At 47.8% G+C, this 22,663-nt stretch overlaps 1 protein-coding gene across 2 annotated transcripts; it reads left to right on the forward strand.

Annotated features, from left to right (window-relative positions):
- The first annotated feature begins 1,754 nt into the window (after window positions 1-1,754).
- On the forward strand, window positions 1,755-22,576 carry kti12 (KTI12 chromatin associated homolog). Of its 2 annotated transcripts, XM_069902753.1 has the most exons (9): window positions 1,756-1,953; window positions 3,692-3,743; window positions 8,026-8,078; window positions 11,383-11,438; window positions 16,694-16,773; window positions 17,200-17,359; window positions 18,740-18,802; window positions 21,397-21,465; window positions 22,370-22,576. In XM_069902753.1, exons 1-9 carry the CDS (start codon window positions 1,800-1,802, stop codon window positions 22,511-22,513), a joined length of 831 nt encoding a protein of 276 aa, XP_069758854.1. In that variant the 5' UTR covers window positions 1,756-1,799; the 3' UTR covers window positions 22,514-22,576. The 2 variants fall into 2 exon arrangements, with proteins under 2 accessions (XP_069758855.1, XP_069758854.1); XM_069902754.1 differs by lacking the exon at window positions 18,740-18,802 and having other exon boundaries at window positions 1,755-1,953.
- The last annotated feature ends 87 nt before the right edge of the window (window positions 22,577-22,663 follow it).

Here is a 22,663-nt window from a genome sequence, read left to right on the forward strand (position 1 = left end):
GTGGTATCGGCGGCCAACTTGTATCTGGCACCGCTGTCGTACCAATCCAGACAGTAGAGCAAGTGGAGCAGGGGGGATAAGTACACAGCCCCTGTGGTGCCCTGGTGCTGATGGAGATTGTGGAGGAGAAGTTCTAGCCAATCCACACTGACAAGGTGATGAAACCCAGGAGCTCATGCCTCAGATCACGCTGGACATGCTGATGTGGTGGAAACCTTGCATCACGTGGTATCATTGATTTCTGGAGCAGGCGGCCACATCTTTGGAGTGAAACATGAAAGTCTGCAGACACTGCAGTTGAAGTAAAAACACGACACTGGAGAAACTCACCAGGTCAAACCGTGTACTTTATAAAGATACAGAACCAGCGTTTCGGGTTTGAGCCCTTCATCAAAATATGTAAAAAATGTCGGCGGCGCCCGAACGAAATGGTGGGGGGGTGATGGGGAGGAGGACAGGCCCACAGGCAGGAGGTAATAGGTGGATAAGGGAGGGAGGGCACAGCAGCAAATGGGGGTGGGGGTGGCCTCTGTGAAGGGGATGGAGAGCTGGAGAAAAAGGAGACAGAGGGAATGGGAAGGGAGGGAGTGGTCCAGCAGAGACCGGAGTAGTCAATGTCAATGCCAGCCAGTTGGAAAGCGGCCCAGACGGAAGGTGAGGTGTTGCTCCTCCAATTTACAGGTAGGACAGAGCATGAGGCCATGGGCAGACGTGTCAGGACGGGGGTGGGGAGCGGAGTTGAAGTGGTTGGCCACTGGGAGATCCCTGTCACTGATGCAGACAGAGCAAAGGTGCTCACCAAAGCAATTTCCCAGTCTGGTCATATATTTGAGTCAACCATAGCTTCTCTGACAGCTCGTTCCACACACCCATTGCCCCCAGTTTCCCCTCAGGTCCTCTTTAAACTGTTTCCCTCTTATCCTAAAGCTAATGACATGATATTTTTGCAACGTTTGCATTATTTTCAAGTCCAGTCAAGTTTATTATCATCTGATTGCATAAGTACAACCCGCTGAAACAGCGTTCTCCGGTCATCGCAGATGCACGGCCAGACATAAGACACAGGTAGATAAACAATACACAAGCAGGACAAGTAAATAAATAAATATTGTTTCATGAAAGGCGAGAGTCTCCGAGGGTCAGCGCGAGCAGTCCCTTTGGTCATTCCGCGTCCTCGCTGCCCCGCGGGAAGAAGCCGTTCCACAGCCTGGTGGTGCAGGCTCCGATACTCCTGTATCTCTCGTCCCCGACGGGAGCAGCTGAGAGGTGCTGCGGGTGGGGTGGAAGGGGGTCCGCGGCGATCTTGCGCGCCCTCTTCAGACAACAATCCCGGTAGATCACGTCGATGGGGGGGATCCTCTCTGCCGCTCTTATGGTCCCGTGGATTGACCGCCGACCCATTTCTCTGCACACTGTGATGCCGCCGGCCGGGACGCTGTTGATGGAGCTTCCCGTAGAAGGTTGACGTGATGGTGGCCGGGTCGCCTTGCCCGCTTCAGTCTTCTCGAAGTGCAGTCGCTGTTGCACCTTCCTGACAAGTGAGTGTCCACGATAGGTCGCCAGTTAATGAACTTTTCAGGTTAAGTTCATTGTGGGTCCCCATCCAGAGAATGTCAGGTTGTGGCGGCAGCTGTCCTGTAGGCGGCGCTGCAGTGCAACTTCGCCTTTAATGGGCCGACGGAAATGCGCCTTTAATCGGCCTGCACGACGGCGGCGGCGGCGGCAGCTGTCCTATAGGCGGCGCTGCAGTGCAACTTCGCCTTTAATGGGCCGACGGCGGCGGGCCCAGGCGCACGGTCATGCCGCTGGTGCTGCTCTGTGGGCTTCCCTGCAGCGGCAAGAGCCGCAGGGCCGCCGAGCTCAGCGCGTATCTGCGGGAGGCGACGGCCAGGAGGGTGGTGGAGGTGGGGGGGGATCGGGGCCTGGGCGTGGAGCGCAGCCTTTGGTATGGCGGTGAGTGGGGGGGGGGAATGGAGGGGTGGGGGGGGAGGGGGGATGGAGGGGGAGGGGGGATTAGAGGGGGGGTGGAGAGGGGGGGAATGAGGGAATGGAGGGGGAATGAGGGAAGGGAGGGGGGAGGGGGAAGGGAGGGGGGAGGGGTGAGGGAGGGGGGAGGGGGGGGAAGGGAGGGGGGAGGGGTGAGGGAGGGGGGAGGGGGGGAGGGAGGGGGAGGGGGGGAGGGGGAAGGGAGGGGGGAGGGGGAAGGGAGGAGGGAGGGGGAATGGAGAGGGGGGGATTGGCGGGGGGGATGGAGAGGGGGGGAATGAGGGAATGGAGGGGGGAGGGGGAAGGGAGGGGGGAATGGAGAGGGGGGGATTGGCGGGGGGGATGGAGAGGGGGGGGAATGGAGGGGGGAGGGGAGGGGGGATTGGCGGGGGGGGAATGGAGAGGGTAGGGGAATGGAGGGGGGAGGGGGAAGGGAGGGGGAATGGAGAGGGGGGATTGGCGGGGGGGGATGGAGAGGGGGGGAATGGAGGGGGTAGGGGAGGGGGAAGGGAGGGGGAGGGGAGGGGGGGATTGGAGGGGGGGATTGGAGGGGGGGATTGGAGGGGGGGATTGGAGGGGGGGATTGGAGGGGGGGATTGGAGGGGGAGGGGGGGATTGGAGGGGGAGGGGGGGATTGGAGAGGGGGGAAGGGAGGGGGGAGGGGAGGGGGGAATTGAGGGGGGGAGGGGAGGGGGAGAGGGCAGAGGGAGGGAGGGGAGAGGGAGGGTGGGAGGGGTGGGGGCGGGTAGAGGGAGTGTGGGGTCTTTCTCCCTATAACCCTTGATGTCCTGACTAATCAAATACCTGTCAGTCTCTTCCTTAAATACACCCAATGCCTCATTCCCCTTGGCAGCAAGTTCAACAGACTTGCCACCCTCTGACTAAAGATATGTTTGTGTTTTAAATTGACACCCTTTTATCCTGAAGATGTGTCCTTTTGTCCTTGACCCCCCAACCATTGGAAACAACCTTGCCACATCTTCTCTGACCAGGTTTTTCAGCATTCGAAATGTCGTCCCCCCCTCCCCACTCCCCCCCTCCTCATCCTTTTCTGTACTCCCAACGAAAACAATCCAAGACCCAACAATTGCTTCTCATATGCTAACTCTTTCATTTGTGGTATCATTCTAGTCAATCTCTGACCCCTCTTCAACACCAGTGTATCCTTTCTCAAATAAGGCACCTAAAACTGTATACAGGTACTCCAAGTGAGGTCTCACCAGTGCCTACTCCAGGTGAGGTCTCACCAGTGCCTTACAGAGTCTCAACATCACATCCCTGCTCCTGCAAGACATTCATCTCGAAATGAATGCCAACATTGCATTCACTGACTCATTCTGGAGTTTAACCTTTTGGGTATCCTGCCCAATGACTTCCAAGTCCCTTTGCACCTCAGAATTTTGAATTTTCTCCCCATCTAAATAATAGCCTGCCTGTTTATTTATTCTACCAAGAATCCAGTGAAGTAGAATTGTATCGTCGGGACCAAAGAGTGTGCTAATTTTCACATCAAAATTCTATTTCACGAACCAATGGCATTTTACTAGTTTTCCCCTTAGACAATCCTTATTTCTTCGTGCCCTTGTTTGTGGTCTACTGAATAACATCATCCATGAATTCAGTTGAAGAAGCATCATGTAAGAGTACATTTTTAGTACGAATGAGGTGATCTGCTGTTTACTGGCGGTTATTATTTGCATTGTAGATTCTCGGAAGGAGAAGGAACTTTGGGGAGCCTTGAAAGCTGAAGTTGAAAGGTAGCATGAGATTATAATTTAGATTCCACTTACTGTCATGAGGTGTAGAGAGGGGGAGGGGGCATCGGAGAGGGGAAGAGGGAGGGGGCATCAAAAGCAAGGGTGGGGGTGTTGGACAGAGGGGGAGAAGGGGCTGTTGGAAGGAGAGGAGGGTGTGTGTCAGAGGGGAGATGGTAAATGGAAGCAGGAGAAGGGAGTACTGAGGAGGGTTGCTTTGTGGTTAGAAGCCCGCAAATGGTGGTGTAATTCAGGGCTCGATGTAAATTAATGATTCCGATGCTAATGTTGAAGGAATAATAAGTAAAGTCATAGATGACAGGACGATTTTTGGTGGCGGTGATGGTGAGGAGATTAGACTTGGCCTACAGGATGCGATTGATTTGGGAAAAATGGAGATGGTGGCAAATTGGCTTAGCATTGGAAAGCAATTATCCGCTTATTGCCCAGTCAACATAAATAACGCTGCAGCTGTCTGTCTGTCTTCTCTCATTGGCGAGATTTCCAAGACTTGTGTTTGAAATTCAAAGCTCTGAAAAGTTAAATAGTGTAATAATAATATACAAATTAGTCCTGCAGTTTATTTGCCGTTATTTGCTTTCTACATACAGCACGGTAACAGGCCCTTTCGGCCCACGAGCCCGTGCCGCCCAATTACACCAATTAACCTACAATCCTGGTACGTTTTGAAGGGTGGGAGGAAACCAGAGCACCAGAAGGAAACCCATGCAGACATGGGGAGAACTCGTTACAGACAGCGCCAGGTCACTGACGCCGTTGCAGTGTTGTACTAACCGCTATGCCAACCAGGCTGCCGTGCTTTTGATTGACTATGACTAGAATATTTCTCCATCTATGGCCAGAATTGACTCCTTTAAAGAGCTTTACTTGTGATTGTACTTCGTTATGCACACCTTTGATCTAACATCCAGCTTTCTACACACATTTCTCCCCATAAAATGTTTTGAGCTGTGAAATGTTTTATTAGATTTGTCTTGTGGCATCAGAGATATTTTTACTATTCTGCTTTGTTTCCCAAGGCTCAGTTTTTCTTTGTGGTTGAATGGTGGATTGTTTTTAGATTCTAAATGCAAGTTGGCACAAAGTTTTTGGTCAACGTGATAACCACCTTGGAGACTTGCTGGAATCTGAACAATGGGGGAGCTCAGCAGGATGAACGATGGTTGGGGAAAAAAAAGGTTGACTTTTTGGGCCTGCTCCCTTTAGTGAGACAGTGGGGGGGGGGGGAATACAGGGAAGAGGAGCCTGTATCAAGAGGACACAGTGGGTAAGGGCCCCATGTGGGAGTGGTGAACCAGGCGTGACAGGCGGAGCCAGATAAAGGGGAAGAGGGGCCAGATAAAGGGGAAGAGGGGCCAGATAAAGGGGAAGAGGGGCCAGATAAAGGGGAAGAGGGGCCAGATAAAGGGGAAGAGGGGCCAGATAAAGGGGAAGAGGGGCCAGATAAAGGGGAAGAGGGGCCAGATAAAGGGGAAGAGGGGCCAGATAAAGGGGAAGAGGGGCCAGATAAAGGGGAAGAGGGGCCAGATAAAGGGGAAGGGGGGCCAGATAAAGGGGAAGGGGGGCCAGATAAAGGGGAAGGGGGGCCAGATAAAGGGGAAGGGGGGCCAGATAAAGGGGAAGGGGGGCCAGATAAAGGGGAAGGGGGGCCAGATAAAGGGGAAGGGGGGCCAGATAAAGGGGAAGGGGGGCCAGATAAAGGGGAAGGGGGGCCAGATAAAGGGGAAGGGGGGCCAGATAAAGGGGAAGGGGGGCCAGATAAAGGGGAAGGGGGGCCAGATAAAGGGGAAGGGGGGCCAGATAAAGGGGAAGGGGGGCCAGATAAAGGGGAAGGGGGGCCAGATAAAGGGGAAGGGGGGCCAGATAAAGGGGAAGGGGGGCCAGATAAAGGGGAAGGGGGGCCAGATAAAGGGGAAGGGGGGCCAGATAAAGGGGAAGGGGGGCCAGATAAAGGGGAAGGGGGGCCAGATAAAGGGGAAGGGGGGCCAGATAAAGGGGAAGGGGGGCCAGATAAAGGGGAAGGGGGGCCAGATAAAGGGGGCGGCCAGATAAAGGGGAAGGGGGGCCAGATAAAGGGGAAGGGGGGCCAGATAAAGGGGAAGGGGGGCCAGATAAAGGGGAAGGGGGCCAGATAAAGGGGAAGGGGGGCCAGATAAAGGGGAAGGGGGGCCAGATAAAGGGGAAGGGGGGCCAGATAAAGGGGAAGGGGGGCCAGATAAAGGGGAAGGGGGGCCAGATAAAGGGGAAGGGGGGCCAGATAAAGGGGAAGGGGGGCCAGATAAAGGGGAAGGGGGGCCAGATAAAGGGGAAGGGGGGCCAGATAAAGGGGAAGGGGGGCCAGATAAAGGGGAAGGGGGGCCAGATAAAGGGGGGCCAGATAAAGGGGAAGGGGGGCCAGATAAAGGGGAAGGGGGGCCAGATAAAGGGGAAGGGGGGCCAGATAAAGGGGGGCCAGATAAAGGGGGGGGCCAGATAAAGGGGGGGCCAGATAAAGGGGGGGGCCAGATAAAGGGGGGGGCCAGATAAAGGGGGGGGCCAGATAAAGGGGGGGGCCAGATAAAGGGGGGGGCCAGATAAAGGGGGGCCAGATAAAGGGGGAGGGGGGCCAGATAAAGGGGGAGGGGGGCCAGATAAAGGGGGAGGGGGGCCAGATAAAGGGGGAGGGGGGCCAGATAAAGGGGGAGGGGGGCCAGATAAAGGGGGAGGGGGGCCAGATAAAGGGGGAGGGGGGCCAGATAAAGGGGGAGGGGGGCCAGATAAAGGGGGAGGGGGGCCAGATAAAGGGGGAGGGGGGCCAGATAAAGGGGGAGGGGGGCCAGATAAAGGGGGAGGGGGGCCAGATAAGGGGGGAGGGGGGCCAGATAAGGGGGGAGGGGGGCCAGATAAGGGGGGAGGGGGGCCAGATAAGGGGGGAGGGGGGCCAGATAAGGGGGGAGGGGGGCCAGATAAGGGGGAAGGGGGGCCAGATAAGGGGGAAGGGGGGCCAGATAAGGGGGAAGGGGGGCCAGATAAGGGGGAAGGGGGGCCAGATAAGGGGGAAGGGGGGCCAGATAAGGGGGAAGGTGGGCCAGATAAGGGGGAAGGGGGGCCAGATAAGGGGGAAGGGGGGCCAGATAAGGGGGAAGGGGGGCCAGATAAGGGGGAAGGGGGGCCAGATAAGGGGGAAGGGGGGCCAGATAAGGGGGAAGGGGGGCCAGATAAAGGGGAAGGGGGGCCAGAGGAAGACGCATCACATGGGGTGGAGTGGGGGGATTAGAGATGGGCAGCCAGTGGTGGAATCTGGGTGAAACCAAAGGGCAAGAGAAGGGAGGGGAAGAGAGTGCAGAAGAATCCGGTGAGTGGATGGAACCTAAATGGAGGAGTGGAGAGGGGGTGAGAATGGGTGAGGGGGTTGGGAGGTGGCGGTGGTGGGAAATTGGACAAAAATGTGTGGGGTGGGATCATTACCTGAAATTAAATATTCTATATTCATTCTGCTCAGCTGCAGACTGCCCAGATAATAATGTATGGGGTGGTTCCTTTAGTTTTCATTGGGCCTCAGTCTGGCAGTGGAGATGACCAAGGGCCAGACAGGTTGGGAAAAGGAAGGGGAGTTGAAACGGTAGCTATCGGGAACACAGGATGGCCATGGTGGACAGAGTATAAATGCTATGAAACGGTCCCTTGGTCTGTTTGTTCCAATCCCCTCCTGCCCTCCTTACACATCCATATCCCCAGTCTCAATAAGGGCTGCAGCCTGAAACACCAACAATTCCTTTCCTCCCGCGGATGCTTCTTGACCTGCTGAGTTCCCCCAGCAGTATCTTTCTTGGCTAAAATAGCCCACAACAAATTGAGTGGCATGGTCAGCGCAATGCTGTGACAGCACCAGTGACGGGTTCAAATCCAGTGCTGCCTGTATGTTCTCTCCGTGGGCTTCCTCCAGGGGGCTCCAGTTTCCTTCCACCTCTCAAAACCTTGCGGTTATTAATTAGAATTAGTTTTACCTGTTCATGTGTTTTGCTCCCATTCTCGTTGTGTGTCTGGAGTCTCTCCATAAAGCACGACAGTAGAAGAGGGTGTGTACATCTTTGCACTCCGACCATGTTGCCCATAATTCTCAGATGAGGCAACAATAATAAAATTGGAAGGAAAGAGTAAACAGTGCTGTTACCCTGCACCATTATACTGTTATAAAAGATTCACCTGGCAATAGTAAAACCCTTGTACTATCTGATACGTGTTCTTGTTGCACTGTAAACTTTTCTATATTCTTATTTCCTAGAAAAATCAATAAAGAACATGTGGTAATTATGGACTCTCTGAATTACATCAAAGGTATGTTTTGTGAAAGTTAAGTTGATTCAATTGGCTTAATTACTGTGAGAGCAGTGGTATATGACTTGGATTGTTGGGTTCCACAGTGGTCCCATCAACCACCATCCTGAGATGGATTAAGGGGGGAGATCAGGTGCTGACCTGAAGGCTGGAAGGCAAATCCAAGATCATTTATTCCCTAGAGCAGTAAATGGCGGTGAAATTCTGGTTATAAATCCGATAATATTTGGGTCGGCAGCCTCTGTGGATCCAAAGTATTCATTCTTGAAGTGCCAGTTGATGAAGGAGACAAAGACGATGGGGTCAAACAATAATCATGACTTCTATTAGCAGAAACTCATGGTACAATAATGAAAGACGATAGATGTATACACAGTTATACTCAAGGGGAATGTCCTTAACAGTAGAGATAATGCTCAGCCAATGTTAGTGCAGCAAGGCTTGACAGAGAGGAGACAAGCAGCTTGGCAGACATTCACCACAATTCTAATTCTCCATCAAATAACAGTTAGTTTGGTCACATAATGTCTACACTTGCATTTTAGAATCGTTGGCTACGGGAACCCCAAGTTTAGACTCACAGTGTCGATGTACTGTGATGCGATCACCCAATCTGAATGCAGTAAAACCCCTGGTATCTTGGACCTATGGGGATTGGTAGATGCTGGATAAGTTATTTTTCCTGTTACTTGAGAATCATTCTTACAATGCCTAACTAATAAACAGTTTAAAAGACAAAAATACTACACTCAACAAATTTCACTTGTGCGAATAGATGAACCATAAAGCATTTTACTTTATGTTCAGAAAGCATTTAACCCCCACTGCATCTGCAGGTTCCTCCCCCTCCACGGAGCCGCCCAAAAGACGAACAATAACATTATAGATAATTAACCCCCCCTCCCCCCAAGTTTACAGATAAAGCCTCTAATATACTTAATAATGCACTAATAAAGATAAAAAATTTTATAAAGCATGGATAAGGAGAGCCTTTAAGAGAGTCATCCTGGGCGATGCCATTTTATTCAAACAGCTGCTACAAGCAAAGCCCGAACGAGAAACTCCGCTGGCTGAATATCTGTTCCCATCTTCACCCCAGGTTTATGTGTTATTTCAGAGAACATTTACTTTTACAATTTTAATCCTTTATTTATTTTTATATTTAGTCTTATTTATTTTAAATTTATAAATTTTCCCCTTTTTTTGTTGCTTACTTGAGATTGTGGGTTGCTTGAATTCCAGATAACTGGGGCTTTACTGGTAGTAATTTCTATTTACTTGGTTAAAAATGTTTTGTGATTTCGCATAATGGTACATTCCCACTCTTCACAGCACTGGATTGTAATATCCTGAACTACTTTTGTTCTCTAATCTGTTTGCTGAGTTTAAGTCATTAATTTTAAAAAAGAGAACTATTTCCTACTTTTGGTTTTGAATATGGGGCAGTGGCAAGATTTTTGAGTTCCTGCAGCAAGAAGGCAATCAGGTTCTGGATCCTGTTAAGAACATACCTCTTTCGTGCAAGCAGTCTTTGCTGTATTACACAGTCAGTGTACTTTCACTCCGATCAGTAGAACAAAATGATAGAGAAGCCCGCAATTTGTCGACGCTGGAATCTTGAGCAGGGAAACTCAGCAGGTCAGGTAGCATCCATGGGTAGAGTTGCTTGAGACTTTACCATGCCTAACTGATACATTAAGAATAAACCGGCAGCTTCAAGCAAACAGCAAAAAAAAATTTTAAATAAGAATAAAATAATAGATTAAAAAATACAGTATAGTATTTTTGTTCTTTCAATTTTTTTTTTTTTTTTTTTTGCTGTTTGCTTGAAGCTGCCGGTTGCATGAATTCTGGAGAATGGATTTTACTGTATACAGGGTAGTTGGAGAGACAGGCAGAGGGACGCGCACAAACTGATTTACTTCAGGGTCCTGCCGAAGAAACTTGCCCATCAGGGTTTTCCAAACGATAACCTCTTCTTCCAGGTCACCACAGAGTTCCACTTGTTCCCCTTATTTCAGGTGAAACACTCGAGCCAGACATTTTCTCTTATATGGACCACAGGGGGTTTCAACAAGCTGAACTCACAACCCATGGCTGCAGAAAACAGTTTTTTCTCTCCCTCTTTCTTTCTTAGAGAAAGCATATTTGGTCTCTCCTCGCTCTCTCGCTCGCTCTCTCTCTCTCACTCTCGCTCTCTGCTTGCAAAACTGCATGACTGTCTTTGAATAGCAAACTGCAATCAGACGGATTATGGCGCTGGACCCAACTAATCTGCTGAGCCCGTTCATCTGTTGCTCTCAAAATAACAACAGCATGTCCAACTAACACCTACCAGTGAAGTCCTATTGAGCTCGGTTTCTTCTATTTGTACCTCCCTATGAAAACCTTTAGCGAACCAGTCTTTACAAAGGCACTGGACCCGGAGGGTCTGGTTTGAGCAAAGTTCTTGCATTTTAAATGAGATCTGTTTTATGAAGTGTTTGTGAACTACACTCTAAACCCCACAATCTGTCTCCTTCAAAAACATATCTATACACAATATAAAATGTAATTTAATCTGTCACACTAGGCTTTCGGTAGCCAACCATTTAAAATCCCCAACCATTCACTCAATGTTCTTGGCCTCATCCATTATCAGTGTGAGGCTAAACATAAAGACGTGTTCCCCGTGGACATCCTTAAACTTAACAGCATCGTAAAACAAATGCAGAGAAAACTGCAGCCAGTAAATCCATCCCACTGGTCTCCCAAATGCTCATTCATACACAGGGTATAATTCATGCATTTGTAACCCACAGAGCATTAGTGTAATATTTCTTGATTATTTTTAATAAACTATTTCCATTTTTTTCAAAAATTCCAAGCCATTAGTGGGATTAAATGTTTTGATTTAATTAAGAGAAAGACGTGGGAGTTGTGCATTTATTTTCAGACCTATTTGCAGGATGAAATATTTTTAAATTTTCTATCTCTGGCCCCCTCAGTAGCCTTTAATATCCATGGGAGGCTCTCTGCCAACTGGATACATGAGGGTAATAATGTGATTGGTACACAGGGTACATCTGATGAAGGTGAATATTAAGGTTTGTGAAGAAGCCGCCAATTTAGCTTGTCTGAACTGATGAGTTATGCTGACGGGGCCTTGCAATGAAATAGCAGCTGAGCTGATTATGGGGCTGATTAATCAAGAGGTCAGATCAGACTAACTTTCAATCCAGCACTACTTCGGGAGATGTGAAAATATTGACTCACTGTGTCTAATTTTGTTTCAAATATGTGCATCTTTGACTTTTAAATATAGGTTACAGATATGAATTGTTCTGTTTAGTAAAGCATGCACAGACTCCACACTGCTTGGTAAGTAGCCATTAAATCTTTTTTGTAATGAAACGTGAATGATTGCTGGTTTTCTGTGTATCTTATTTTTAACATAGCTGTTAGCTCATGTCTGCTTTAACCAAGACTTAAATCCAAGCCACTTTCTTGTGTGTTCTCTAGACTAAACAGGAAACCAGGCATAAATCTTGCACAAGCCCTTTTATTTCTTATTTTTAATACATCTGCTAGCTCAGGTCTGCTTCAACCAAGACTTGCAGGGCCCTCCAGATTGTTTGAGACAAAGACATTTTTTTTTCCTGTATTCGTTCCTGTGCTGCACAGTTTTAAATTGGTGTTCAAACAATTCACGTGATTAAAGTGCACATTCCAGATTTTAATTTGTGTCGATTTTGGTTTGACCATGTAGAAATCACAGCACGTTTTAAATACATAGTTCTCCCATTTCACGGCACCATGATGTTTGGGCCTTTTGGCTCCATGGGGGTTTGTGATTATTTGTGTATGTTTAATTGGTGCAGGAGTTTGTATTTGCCATTTTTTTTCCAACATGAGGACCAGAGTTGTGCCCAATGAAAGTCAAATTAAAAGAACAAGAATAAAACGGTAAGAGACATCACCCAAACCTTAGGATTACCAAAATCAACATTTTGGAGCAACGTTCAGAAGAAAGGAATCGCACGGGGACTGGTTGACCAGGGAAGACGTCCACTTCTGATGACAAAAGAATTCTCAGCTTAATAAAGAAAAATCCCCAAACATCTGTCTGACAGATCAGAAATATTCTTCAGGGAGCAGGTGTGGATGTGTTGGTGACTACTGTCCGCAGAAGACTTCCTGAACAGATATACAGAGGCTACACTGCAAGATGCAAACCACTAGTTGGCCACAGGAACAGGACGGCCAGGTTACAGTTTGCCAAGAGGTATTTGAAAGAGCTAGCAGAATTCTGGAAAAAGGTTTTGTGGACAGATGAGACCAACCTGTATCAGAATGATGGCAAGAGCAGAGTGTGGAGGCGTAAAGGAACAGACCACCTCATCAGTGAAACGTGGTGGTGTTATGGCCTGGGCACGTGTGGCTGCCACAGGTACTGGTCCACTTCATTGATGATGTAACTGCAGATGACAGTAGCAAAATGAATTCTGATGTGTAGAGAAACATCTTATCCATTCAAGTTCGAGTCAATGTCTCCAAACTCTTCATCCTGCTAAAGCAACAAAAGTTTTTCAAAGCTAAAAAACTGGAAAATTGTTGAATGGCCAAATCCGATCTAAATCCAATTGAGCTTGCCTTCCATATGCTGAAAAGAAAACTTCAGGGGACCAGCAGGAGCTGAAGGTGGCTGCAGTCGAGGTCGGGCAGATCATCACCAGAGAAGATACTCAGCACCTGGTGATGTCTGTGAATCACAGACTTCAAGTCGTCATGGCAGGCAAGGGATAGGCAACAAAGTACTGAACGTGACTGCTTTAATCTACAGACCATTGCTATGTCCAAAATATTATGGTGCCCTGAAATGAGAAGACTTGTGTATTAAAAAGTGCTGTAAATTCTACATGGTCACACTAAAATACATACAAATAACCTTAAATAAAATCTGGAGTGTGCCCTTTAATTGCGTGTGAATTGTTTGATTTGTGGCAGCTCGCCCACACAACAGGCGAACTGACTCACCGAGTCACGGGCAAGCGCGCAGTAGATCTGACTGAGAGAGCTCCGGGTGCGGGGCAAGCCCACAGCCTGGCGGCTGTCGTCACAAAGGTCATGGGGGTCGCAAGCATCACCGGGTCCCGAGGGATTTAAACTCGTGTGGGAGTTCTATTAAAGTCAGTTGGTTCAACTCACGTTCGACTCGGTGTGGTTCATTCACTCGCTGCGAGCCTAGTGTCCCAAACATCGTGGAAGGCGGTGGCCATTTTGCTGGGTGGTCCCTAAACTAAACAGGAAGCCAGGCTACGTAACTGTGACTGACAAATCTTGCACTCAAGCCCTTTTATTTCTTAAATTTAATAAATGACTAGCTCAAGTCTGCTTTAACCAAGACTTAAATCCAAGCCACTCTGCTGTGTGTTCTCTAGACTAAGCAGGAAACCAAGCTCCCCTCGTACATAAATGTGACTCAAATCTTGCACTCAGGCCTTTATTCCTTTATCTTAAGAATTTGTTTTATTTAGTAACAAAATGGAACCACCAATATTTCTGGGTAAAATCATTGAGTTGTTTTTATCTTGAAGGAATTGTATCTTTGATGCTGCTCTTTGCCTCATCTATCAAGAGAGCAAATAAAACTTAATTTATTTAATTGCAGAGTCAAAGTTGACTTATTATTGACTTCATGTTATTGGGCAGAATTGTTCCTATAGCTTACATTGGGCCTCCCTCTGGCAATGGAGATGGCCCAGGCCAGACAGGTCGGTGTGGCAAGGGGAGCTGAAATGGCCGCAATGGGGAGCTCAGGATGGCCATTGAAGACAGAGCATAGATGCTCTGCGAACCATTGCAGGTGTGTGTGTGGCCTCACCAACGTAGGGGAGGCCACTTCAGGAGCACAGAATGCAGTATTTGTCAGAGGAGGTGTGTTGCCTGGAAGGGCTGTTTGGGGGCCTGGAAGATGTGAGGTAGGAGGTGTGAGATCAAGACCAATGGCTTGAATGTAGAATGTTGGAATATAAGGGAATGAGTCGCCTCATTGAATTTAGGAGCAGGGAGGTTATACTGCAACCGTACAAGGTCCTGGTGAGGCTGCATCTGGAGGACTGTGTGCTGTTCTGGTCTCCATACTTGAGGAAAGATGTACTGGCTTTGGAGGCGGTGCTGAGGAGGTTCACCAGGTTGATCCCAGAGATGAAGGGGTTAGCCTATGAGGAGAGATTAAGACGTCTGGGACTGTACTCGCTGCAATTTAGAAGAATGAGAGAGGATCTGAGAGAAATGTATAAAATTATGAAAGGCATAATAAGATTGAGGTAGGCAAGTTGTTTGCATCAGTGGGGGAAGACTAGAACTAGAGACTTAGCCTCAAGATCCAGGGGAGGTGATTTAGGACAGAGATGAGGAGGAACTGCTTCTCCCAGTAAGTGGTGAATCTGTGAAATTCTCTGCCCATGGAAGCAGTGGAAGCGACCTCAGTAAATATATTTAAGATAAGGCTGGATAGATGTTTACATAGTAGGGGAATTGAGGGATGTGGGTAAAAGGCAGGTGGGTGGAGATGAGCCAATCATCTCATTGAATGGCGGAGCAGGCTCCATGGGCCGGATGTTCTCTTGAATGTATCCTTTCTCCTGAAACGGCTAAGCCTTTGCATCAGCTTGCTCTCATCCGCTGAGTTTTTTCTGAATCTCCAGCTTTTAAATCTTTTAATTTTTTTTTAAACATGCAGCACGATAATAGGCCTTTCTGGCCCACGAGCTCCTGGTGCCCCATTTACACCAACAAACCCTGTCAGCTTTTGGAGGGTGGGAGGAAACTGGAGCACCCGGAGGAAACTGATGCAAACGCACAGACGGCGTTGTATTCGAACTGGGGCTGCTGGCATTGCAATAGCATTTCACTAACCATTACTCTAACCTGCTTGCCCTTTGTTTCCCTGATCCAGGCCCTCTGGCTTGCAACCATGACTTTTCTGATGCCTCTATCATTTTGATATTTTCATGGTATCTTTTAATTTTTTTGCACATATAGACAATAATGTAGGTGGATTGACTGATACATTTACTGACGACTCATTGCCAAACGGAATTTTATCCGGACAAGTCAGCACGGTTGGTGAGGTGGTTAGTGCAACACCTTTGCAGCCCCAGCGATCGGGACCGGAGTTCCCGCGCTGTCTGTAAGGAGTTTGTATGTTCTCCCCATGTCTGTGTGGGTTTTCTCCAGTGGCGCCGTAGGTTAATGGGTTACAAATTGGACGGCACAGACTCGTGGGCCAAAATGGCTTGTTACTGTGCTGTATATATGTGTGTGTGTAAAGTAATGAATTTGGATTTGACAAATATTAACAGGACTTGTGCAGGAACCTTTGGATTGTTGATGTATATAGGGACCTTGGGGTCCAGGTTCATAGTCCCTCACAAATGGCCACACAGGTGAATAGGGTAGTAAAGAAGGCACAAGACTCTTAATACAAGATGGGATATCACTTTGCTGCGATACGAATCTCTGGTTCGAAGTTGTTTCACCACTGAAAGGATGTGGCAGTACAGTACAGAACTTGTATCCAAAATGCTTGGAACCAGACTTTTTTTGGGTTATTGGGTGTTTTCGAAACAAAACAGCGCAGTATCATCAGTAGAATACCTGTGTCAGCCAGCTAAGCAACAAACAACAGCAGGTTGAAACAACACCACAAGTGGAAAATTCACATGAAATAATGTTTAATACTTACAAAATAAGATAAATGCAGCCTTTTTGCCATTTTCAACAATATCTTTGTACACGAGAGCTCTGTTGTTATCAAAATGGCGCCGACAGAGCGTCAGAGCCCCACACGGGCAAGTCACGTGGTGATTTTTTTTAAGTGGTGTCACGATGGCGCTAAGAATTTTTTTTTGGTCTTTTCGGTTTTCAGAACTTTGGATATGGAGTGTTTGAAAGAATGGAGGGCTGCAGTTACAAGGAGAGCCTGGGTTTGTCCTTCGAGCTTTATAAAATTATGAGGGGCATGAATAAGGTTGGTGGTCTTTCCAAGGGTTAGGCAGTCTTAAGCTAGGGGCTATGGGTTTAAGGTAAGAGAGAGGTTTACAGGTGACTTGAGGGGCAGATTTATCTCCGCAGAGGTGGCCTTTATCTAGAATGAGCTGCCAAGGGAAGTGGTTGATGTTGTTACCTTTACAGGTTTGCATTTGAACAGGTCCTAGGCATGGCACAGGGATTAGCATATTGGAGCCATCACGGTCAGCATGAATTGGGGTGTAGGGCCCTTTACTCTACAACTAACTCCATGACTGATTGGGGTGTAGGGCCCTTTACTCTACAACTAACTCCATGACTGATATGGGTGTAGGGCCCTTTACTCTACAACTAACTCCATGACTGATATGGGTGTAGGGCCCTTTACTCTACAACTAACTCCATGACTGTGAACTTTATTGTTGCCTCTATTTCTCCATCCTCTTGTCTGAACAATCTGAGAGATCGCTGTGTCTTTCCTGAATGTGGGCCCAACTATTTTCTATCCTTTACCTGGTGTTGGTATTTAACAGGCTCCAAATACTTGAGGTGGCTTCTGCTTTGCGATGATACTGGACCTTACCTATATTTGTTGTTTCCAGATACACTGCGAGACTGCGGTTGATGTCTGTTCATTGTGGAACCAGAGCAGAGATCCGGGGGAACAATACCCGCAGGAAATGTAAGTCCATCCTCCCTCCCAGAGTTACATGTGCAACATCTCGCCTGACAACTTCCCAACATGTTCCTTTCTCCTGCAGTGTTTAGCTCTGTACAGTTTCACTTTCTTGGCATTTCAAATTGTTTTAAATTTCAAACATTTAACCATACAGCAGGGTAACAGGGCCTTTCAGCCCACGAGTCCGTGCCACCCAATTACACCCAATTGACTTACAACCCCTGGTGCGTTTTTTTTGAGGAAACCAGAGCCCTGGGGAAAACCCACGCTGATGTGGGGGAAAAGCATAATCTACTTGTCCTGTATACCATATGTATGTGTGTTATGTCTGGTTGTGTGTCTGAATGTTTTGCACTGAGGACTCATTTCGTCAGGTTGTACATGATTAGAATTTGTTGTTACTGCTCGGCTACTTTGCAATTCCTTCAGCTTTGATGCACTGGTGATGAGATTTGAGGCTCCAGACTCCAGGAACAGATGGGACAGTCCATTGTTCACCATCCAGAAGGATGATGCCCTCCCGTTTGAGGCAATATGTGATGCAATCTTCCACAGGAAAGCCCCACCACCCAACCAGTCGACACTTAACGTAAGTGAAGATCGTAACATCTGACTGAAAGTTTATCGAGTGAAACAACAAAACTCTGCAGACGCCGTGATCGTGATAGAAATACAAGAATGATGGGAGGGACTCATCTGGTCCCATGGGGTCCATGGGAAGTAAGAATATATAACCAACATTTCAATAATAAAAACACAGAGGGAAGCATATATTTTTATCTTGACTTCCAATGGGCGCTGCAAGACCAGAGTTTCTCTGGCATTTCTGTTTTTTTTTGCAACAATCACAGCATCTGCAGACTTTGTGTTTCACTCACTCCAATTACATTTTGGGCCTGTGCCCTTCCTCATGGTATCCAGGGTTGGCCCGGATACTCCATGAGTTCCAGAATCACTTCTAGGGGAACTGTCACAGGCAAACCTAGAATAATTGCTGGAGTATTTTAATTTTTTTTTGATCATTTCTGTTTTGAGAGTTGAGATGGGTGAAAGGATGTTTGACCAATCTCCCAGTTGACCAATGGAGTCTTACCATCCCGTTAATCATCGGAAGATGTCCACGTTGGATGACCAGTGGATTTTGGGGGAGTGTCACATGACATCATGAAATCATGTGACACGACCGCCTGGAATTTACTCTGGACCATCCTCATTCTGTGGATTGTGTTGCTGGTTGACATCGATTTTGTAGATTAAGCAAAGTGCTTTTATTTAGGATTGTTCTCAAAAAGCAAAGTTATTTCATGGAAGTATTCTCAATTTATTTCATGCTGGTGAGAACCACAGGGTTGAGGTATCCAGCTAAAGTATCCAGGTAAACTGTCCAAGGATGGATGTGATTTTTTTTTGGTCCAACATTTGAATTGGAGTTTGCTGCCTGTACTATGGCCATTTTGTAGGCGATGGGGGAAAGTTCAGACTCACAGAGAACATGTATTGTCCTGTGGTGAATTAGAATCAGACTGAAGGTTAACCTTTTATAGATTTAAACCAGTTGTTCTCAACCTTTTTCTTTCCACTCACATCCCTCTATAAGTAATCCCTATTCCATAGGTGCTCTGTGATTAGTCAAGGATTGTGGGTGGGAAGCACTGATCTAGACCCAATTGTCACAGAAATATTTTGTTTTAAGAAAATTTGTCGTTGGCCCATTTCCATTGGAGTTAGGAAACTGTGCACATAACAAGTCAATAAGGGACGATTAAAACAGTGGTTTTCAACTTTTTTTCATTCTACTCACATTCCACCTTAAGCAATCCCTTACTAATCACAGAGCACCGATGGAATCGGGATTAGTTAAAGTGGGATCTGAGTGGGAAGAAAGTTGAAAAACCATTAAATAGGGTAGCAGAGATGCCCAATTGTTATTTGATTCCAATAGTTTAACATTTGTCCAATTTTTTTTTAGCAACCACTTTCCTCTACAAACTTCTTGTACGAGTTGGACAGAGTAACACAAGAAATGTTACTGGTGAGCTCTTTTTACTTGTTAGTCAGAAAAGACTGCAGCCCTTTATCCCTTATCCACACCATCTGCGATGCCTAAGTGCACAAATCCCATTGTGGCTTCATCCCTCTACTCCTGTCTTATCCAGTTACCTGTTCAAACATAACAGTAGCTCCCTCCACCACCTCTGGCAGTTCATTCCAGTTAACCACCATCTCTTTCTTGCTCCCACACTCACTCTCTTGCTTTCTCTCCCACACTCACTCTCTCACACTGTCTCTCGCTAAAGTTCAAACCCACCCAAGAACAGGTTGAACCTCTATTTTCTGGCGCTCTGTAGTCCGGCACGCTTTGAATCACTGATACTGTAAAGGTTGAATCTGCTGCGATCAGAACCGGGGTTCAAGTCCTGCGCTGTCGTAAGGAGCTTGTACTAAGGTCCTGATCACTGGCGCTGTAAAGGCATTGGGCTAACTCTGCCGCCCCACAGTATTATTTCTCATTTTAAGCTTTGACCTACCTTTGGTATGTTTATATAGGGTGTCCCTTAGGGGTCAATTTCTGTTTTTCTGGCATTTTCTGTGGTTTGACATCCCCGGATTAAAGAGGTTCGACCTGTAGTTCAAACAAACATCCCTGCAAACTGAAACCAGAAATTCTCCAGACGCTCTGATTGTCGTAGATACGCCAAAGAGCTGAAGGAACTCAGCAGTTCCCCCAGCATGCGTAGGAGGCAAAGATATATAACCAATGTTTTGGGCCTGACCCCTTCGTCAGGGTAAGAGCAAAAAACAGGCAGGGGCCTGAATTAAAAAGGGGAGGGGTCGACAGGCAGGAGAGAAAGGCTGAGAATTGATCAGGAGGGAGAGGGTAGATGCGGGAAAGAGAGAGACAAGGGGGTGGAGAGCCGGAGGGATAGGGAGCGAGAGAGATGGTGGTGGGTTTGCGGCCTCTCAGAAACCAGAGAGGTCGATGTTAATGCCATCTGGTTGGAGTTTAGGTACAATCTGTCCTCCTTATCTAGACCTCCTCTCTCCAGATGAGAATCCATTGATTCCCAACCCTCACCACTGTGCTAGCTAGGTCCTCACACATTGAGCTGCTCTGTCTTCCTGTTCCTATACTCTCGAGCACGTGGTACAGGGATAATCCCAAGATTGCACCCTGGCAGGTCCTGCTCTTTAACTGTCCACCTAACTCCCTACATTCCTTTTGCAGGGTCCTGTCTCTCTACTGCCTCTTGGTAATTCTAATATAGACCACCCTCCCCATTCAATGGTCTTCACCTGCTCTGAGACATCCTTGACTATGGCACCGGGGAGGTGGTATCGGCCTGGATCCTCAGACCCTCTCATCTCCCCCACCTGCCTCCTCCCCCTGCCCCCCCCCTACCTTGCCTGTGACCCCTGTACTCCTTCCTTCTGCCCCTCACCACCTGCCTGCTTTTTGCTCACACCTTGTGGAAGGGCACAAGCCTGAAACGTTGGTTCTGTATCCTTATCCTTGCTGCATGACTTGCTGAGTTTCTCCAGTATTTTTGTGCAAAACCACCTTGACCACAGAGACGCCGTCTGTTCCCTTGGACCAAAGTATCCCCGATCGCTACTGCTCATCTATACTGTGTATAGATGTATCATGGCCTGATTTGATGGCTGCCTTCCCCTCCCTGAGACACTGCCCGCCAACATGCTATCCCATGTTATAGAGGGTATACCTACAGGGAATACCCCTCTCCTGCCCCTTGCAGTGTTCACCCATCTCTTGGCTAAACCTCTGATGTGACCACCTTCCTGAAGCTCCTGTCGATGGCTCCTCAGTGAGATACGTCCATTCATGGGCTCTGGGAAGATGTGAATCTAGAAATGCTTCCACTAAACTAAAAATGGTTGTCAGGACTCTTGATTACCCACATCTCCTGCTTGGCTCACTGCCATTTCTACCCATTAAGTTATCACTGGCTGTAAAAAAAAAAGACCTTATCTTGACTTACGCTATTGCTAATCAGTTTTCTCAACGACACCTCCCTTTTCAAAACTCTGATCAGATACAATTTATTGTCATGTAATAAAACAGAAATGTCATATGACACAAAATTGCCTTTAGTCTGCCATTAACATTGCCCGGCGCCCCTTTCGGTCTGAAAAAGTGAAGCAAAAGCGAGCCCCCCGTGCGCCTGTGGATGGCTGGGCAGCCGTGGCGTTGATGGTTCAGATGCGCTGGCTGATGGGGCCTAGGCGAGAGTCCGCGGTCGGGGGCTCAGATGTGCCGGCGGCCAAAGCCTTGGGAGCTTGGATGGGGGAGGTGGTCAGGGCATCATGAGTTCCGGTGGGTGGACGGCCGGGGCCTAGGCGAGTGTCTGCGGTTGGGGAGTCCGGACCTCAGCTGGGCAGGTGGCCAGGGCCAAAATTAAGGGGTTGATTTTTACATGAGTTGTATTTTTTTTTAATTAACCAGCTTGCTGGCTCTGGAGAGGAGAGTGGGTTGGTTTTAATGCCCAGATTGATGGGCATTCAACCTGTTCGTTCTGACTTTCATTTGAAAATATTTGTCATTGCTGAGGTTTGAAACGTTAATTTTTGTGAAAATCGAGCTTTAAGACGCTGACCATTTAAACTCAGGCAATATTGACCGCACAGAAGACAACTGTACCAGGAGACCTGATATCCGTGCCAGGAGCCAACGTAAAGATATCCTTTTTAATCGCAGGGGCAGCCCTCTTCCTTCTGGAATGAGTTCCAGGGCTTGAGCTCCAATCTGAATGGGAAGTAAAATCTGTCGCAGGCGCAATTTGGAGTGGGAAATTGTGAGATCGTCTATTCTGGTTGTGAGAAAGTATTTTCTAAGTGTGGAGAATCGAACCACTGTGACAGTGGTCTCCAAAATGGTTGGGGAGGGGGTGTGTACACACACATTTGTGTTCTTCGTGCGTTTCAATTCTTTTTAAAATTTAGCATGGTAACAGGCCATTTTGGCCCATGAGTCCTTGCTGCCCAATTTACACCCCATTAACCTACACCCTTGGTACGTTTTGAATGGTGGGAGCCCCCAGAGACCATGCAGACACGAGGAGAACGTGCAAACTCCTTACCAACAGCGTGGGATTGAATCCCTGTCTTGTCCCCATTGCCGGAGGTGAAAAGGCATTACTCTAACTGCTACGCCAACTGAATTTTTCAAGAGAAATCCTCAAAGATCACTTTTATTGTCACATAACAGTGGATAAAAATGTAATGTACATGAATTCCTGCAACTTCTGCCTTCTGCAAGGCAAACAAAGATGCGCCGTGAGCATTGCCTGGTGCCCCTAACAATAGGAGAAAGAGAAGCAGAGTCCTTTGAGAGACACTGAGTATCTGTGGATTCACCTCCGGAGCTTCTATTGCCCCACAGACTCTAGTTGATGCCATTGGCCGCCCAAGCTCCAGATGCAAACTTCTGGCACGATCAGTGCCCGAGGCCATCCGGCAACCCCTCTTGAATCCCAGTTGTGCTATAAATTTAGACCTTTTGCGAAGAGATGTACATTATCTGAAGGCTCGTTAATGGTGATGTTTAACATTCGATTGCCGTAATGTCCTTAACTGTTGACACATCGAGCTGGCACACAACCTCCACATGACTGAGCTGCGCAAGCTGAGGCGTCAGTTCATCAGCTACACCAAGATGCACCCCACAGAAAACATTGGACAAATAGCAAATATGTTTGTACAGTACATTAACAGAAGTCTACGCTGACAAGCAAGTAAAAGCTGCAAATTGTGATTTGGTATTTTTATTAAAACATTTTTTTAGACTTGAGTCTTGTTTTTCACTTCTCGGGCATGCCTGAAGGAAACTCGTGGATCAGTGTGGTTGACGAAACAGGTGAGGTGGCTAGTTAAAGGG

The sequence above is a fragment of the Narcine bancroftii genome, chromosome 11 (assembly GCF_036971445.1).
Source record: "Narcine bancroftii isolate sNarBan1 chromosome 11, sNarBan1.hap1, whole genome shotgun sequence".
NCBI classification, from domain to species: Eukaryota; Metazoa; Chordata; class Chondrichthyes; order Torpediniformes; family Narcinidae; genus Narcine; species Narcine bancroftii.

Bases quoted from the DNA above. Each gene is read 5' to 3' on its own strand.
- kti12 (XM_069902753.1), top strand. From the start codon at position 1,800: ATGCCGCTGGTGCTGCTCTGTGGGCTTCCCTGCAGCGGCAAGAGCCGC. The intron at 3,744-8,025 runs GTAGCATGAGAT...CTTATTTCCTAG, and splicing joins TTGAAAGCTGAAGTTGAAAG to AAAAATCAATAAAGAACATG. The intron at 21,466-22,369 runs ATATCCTTTTTA...AACTGTTGACAC, and splicing joins TGCCAGGAGCCAACGTAAAG to ATCGAGCTGGCACACAACCT.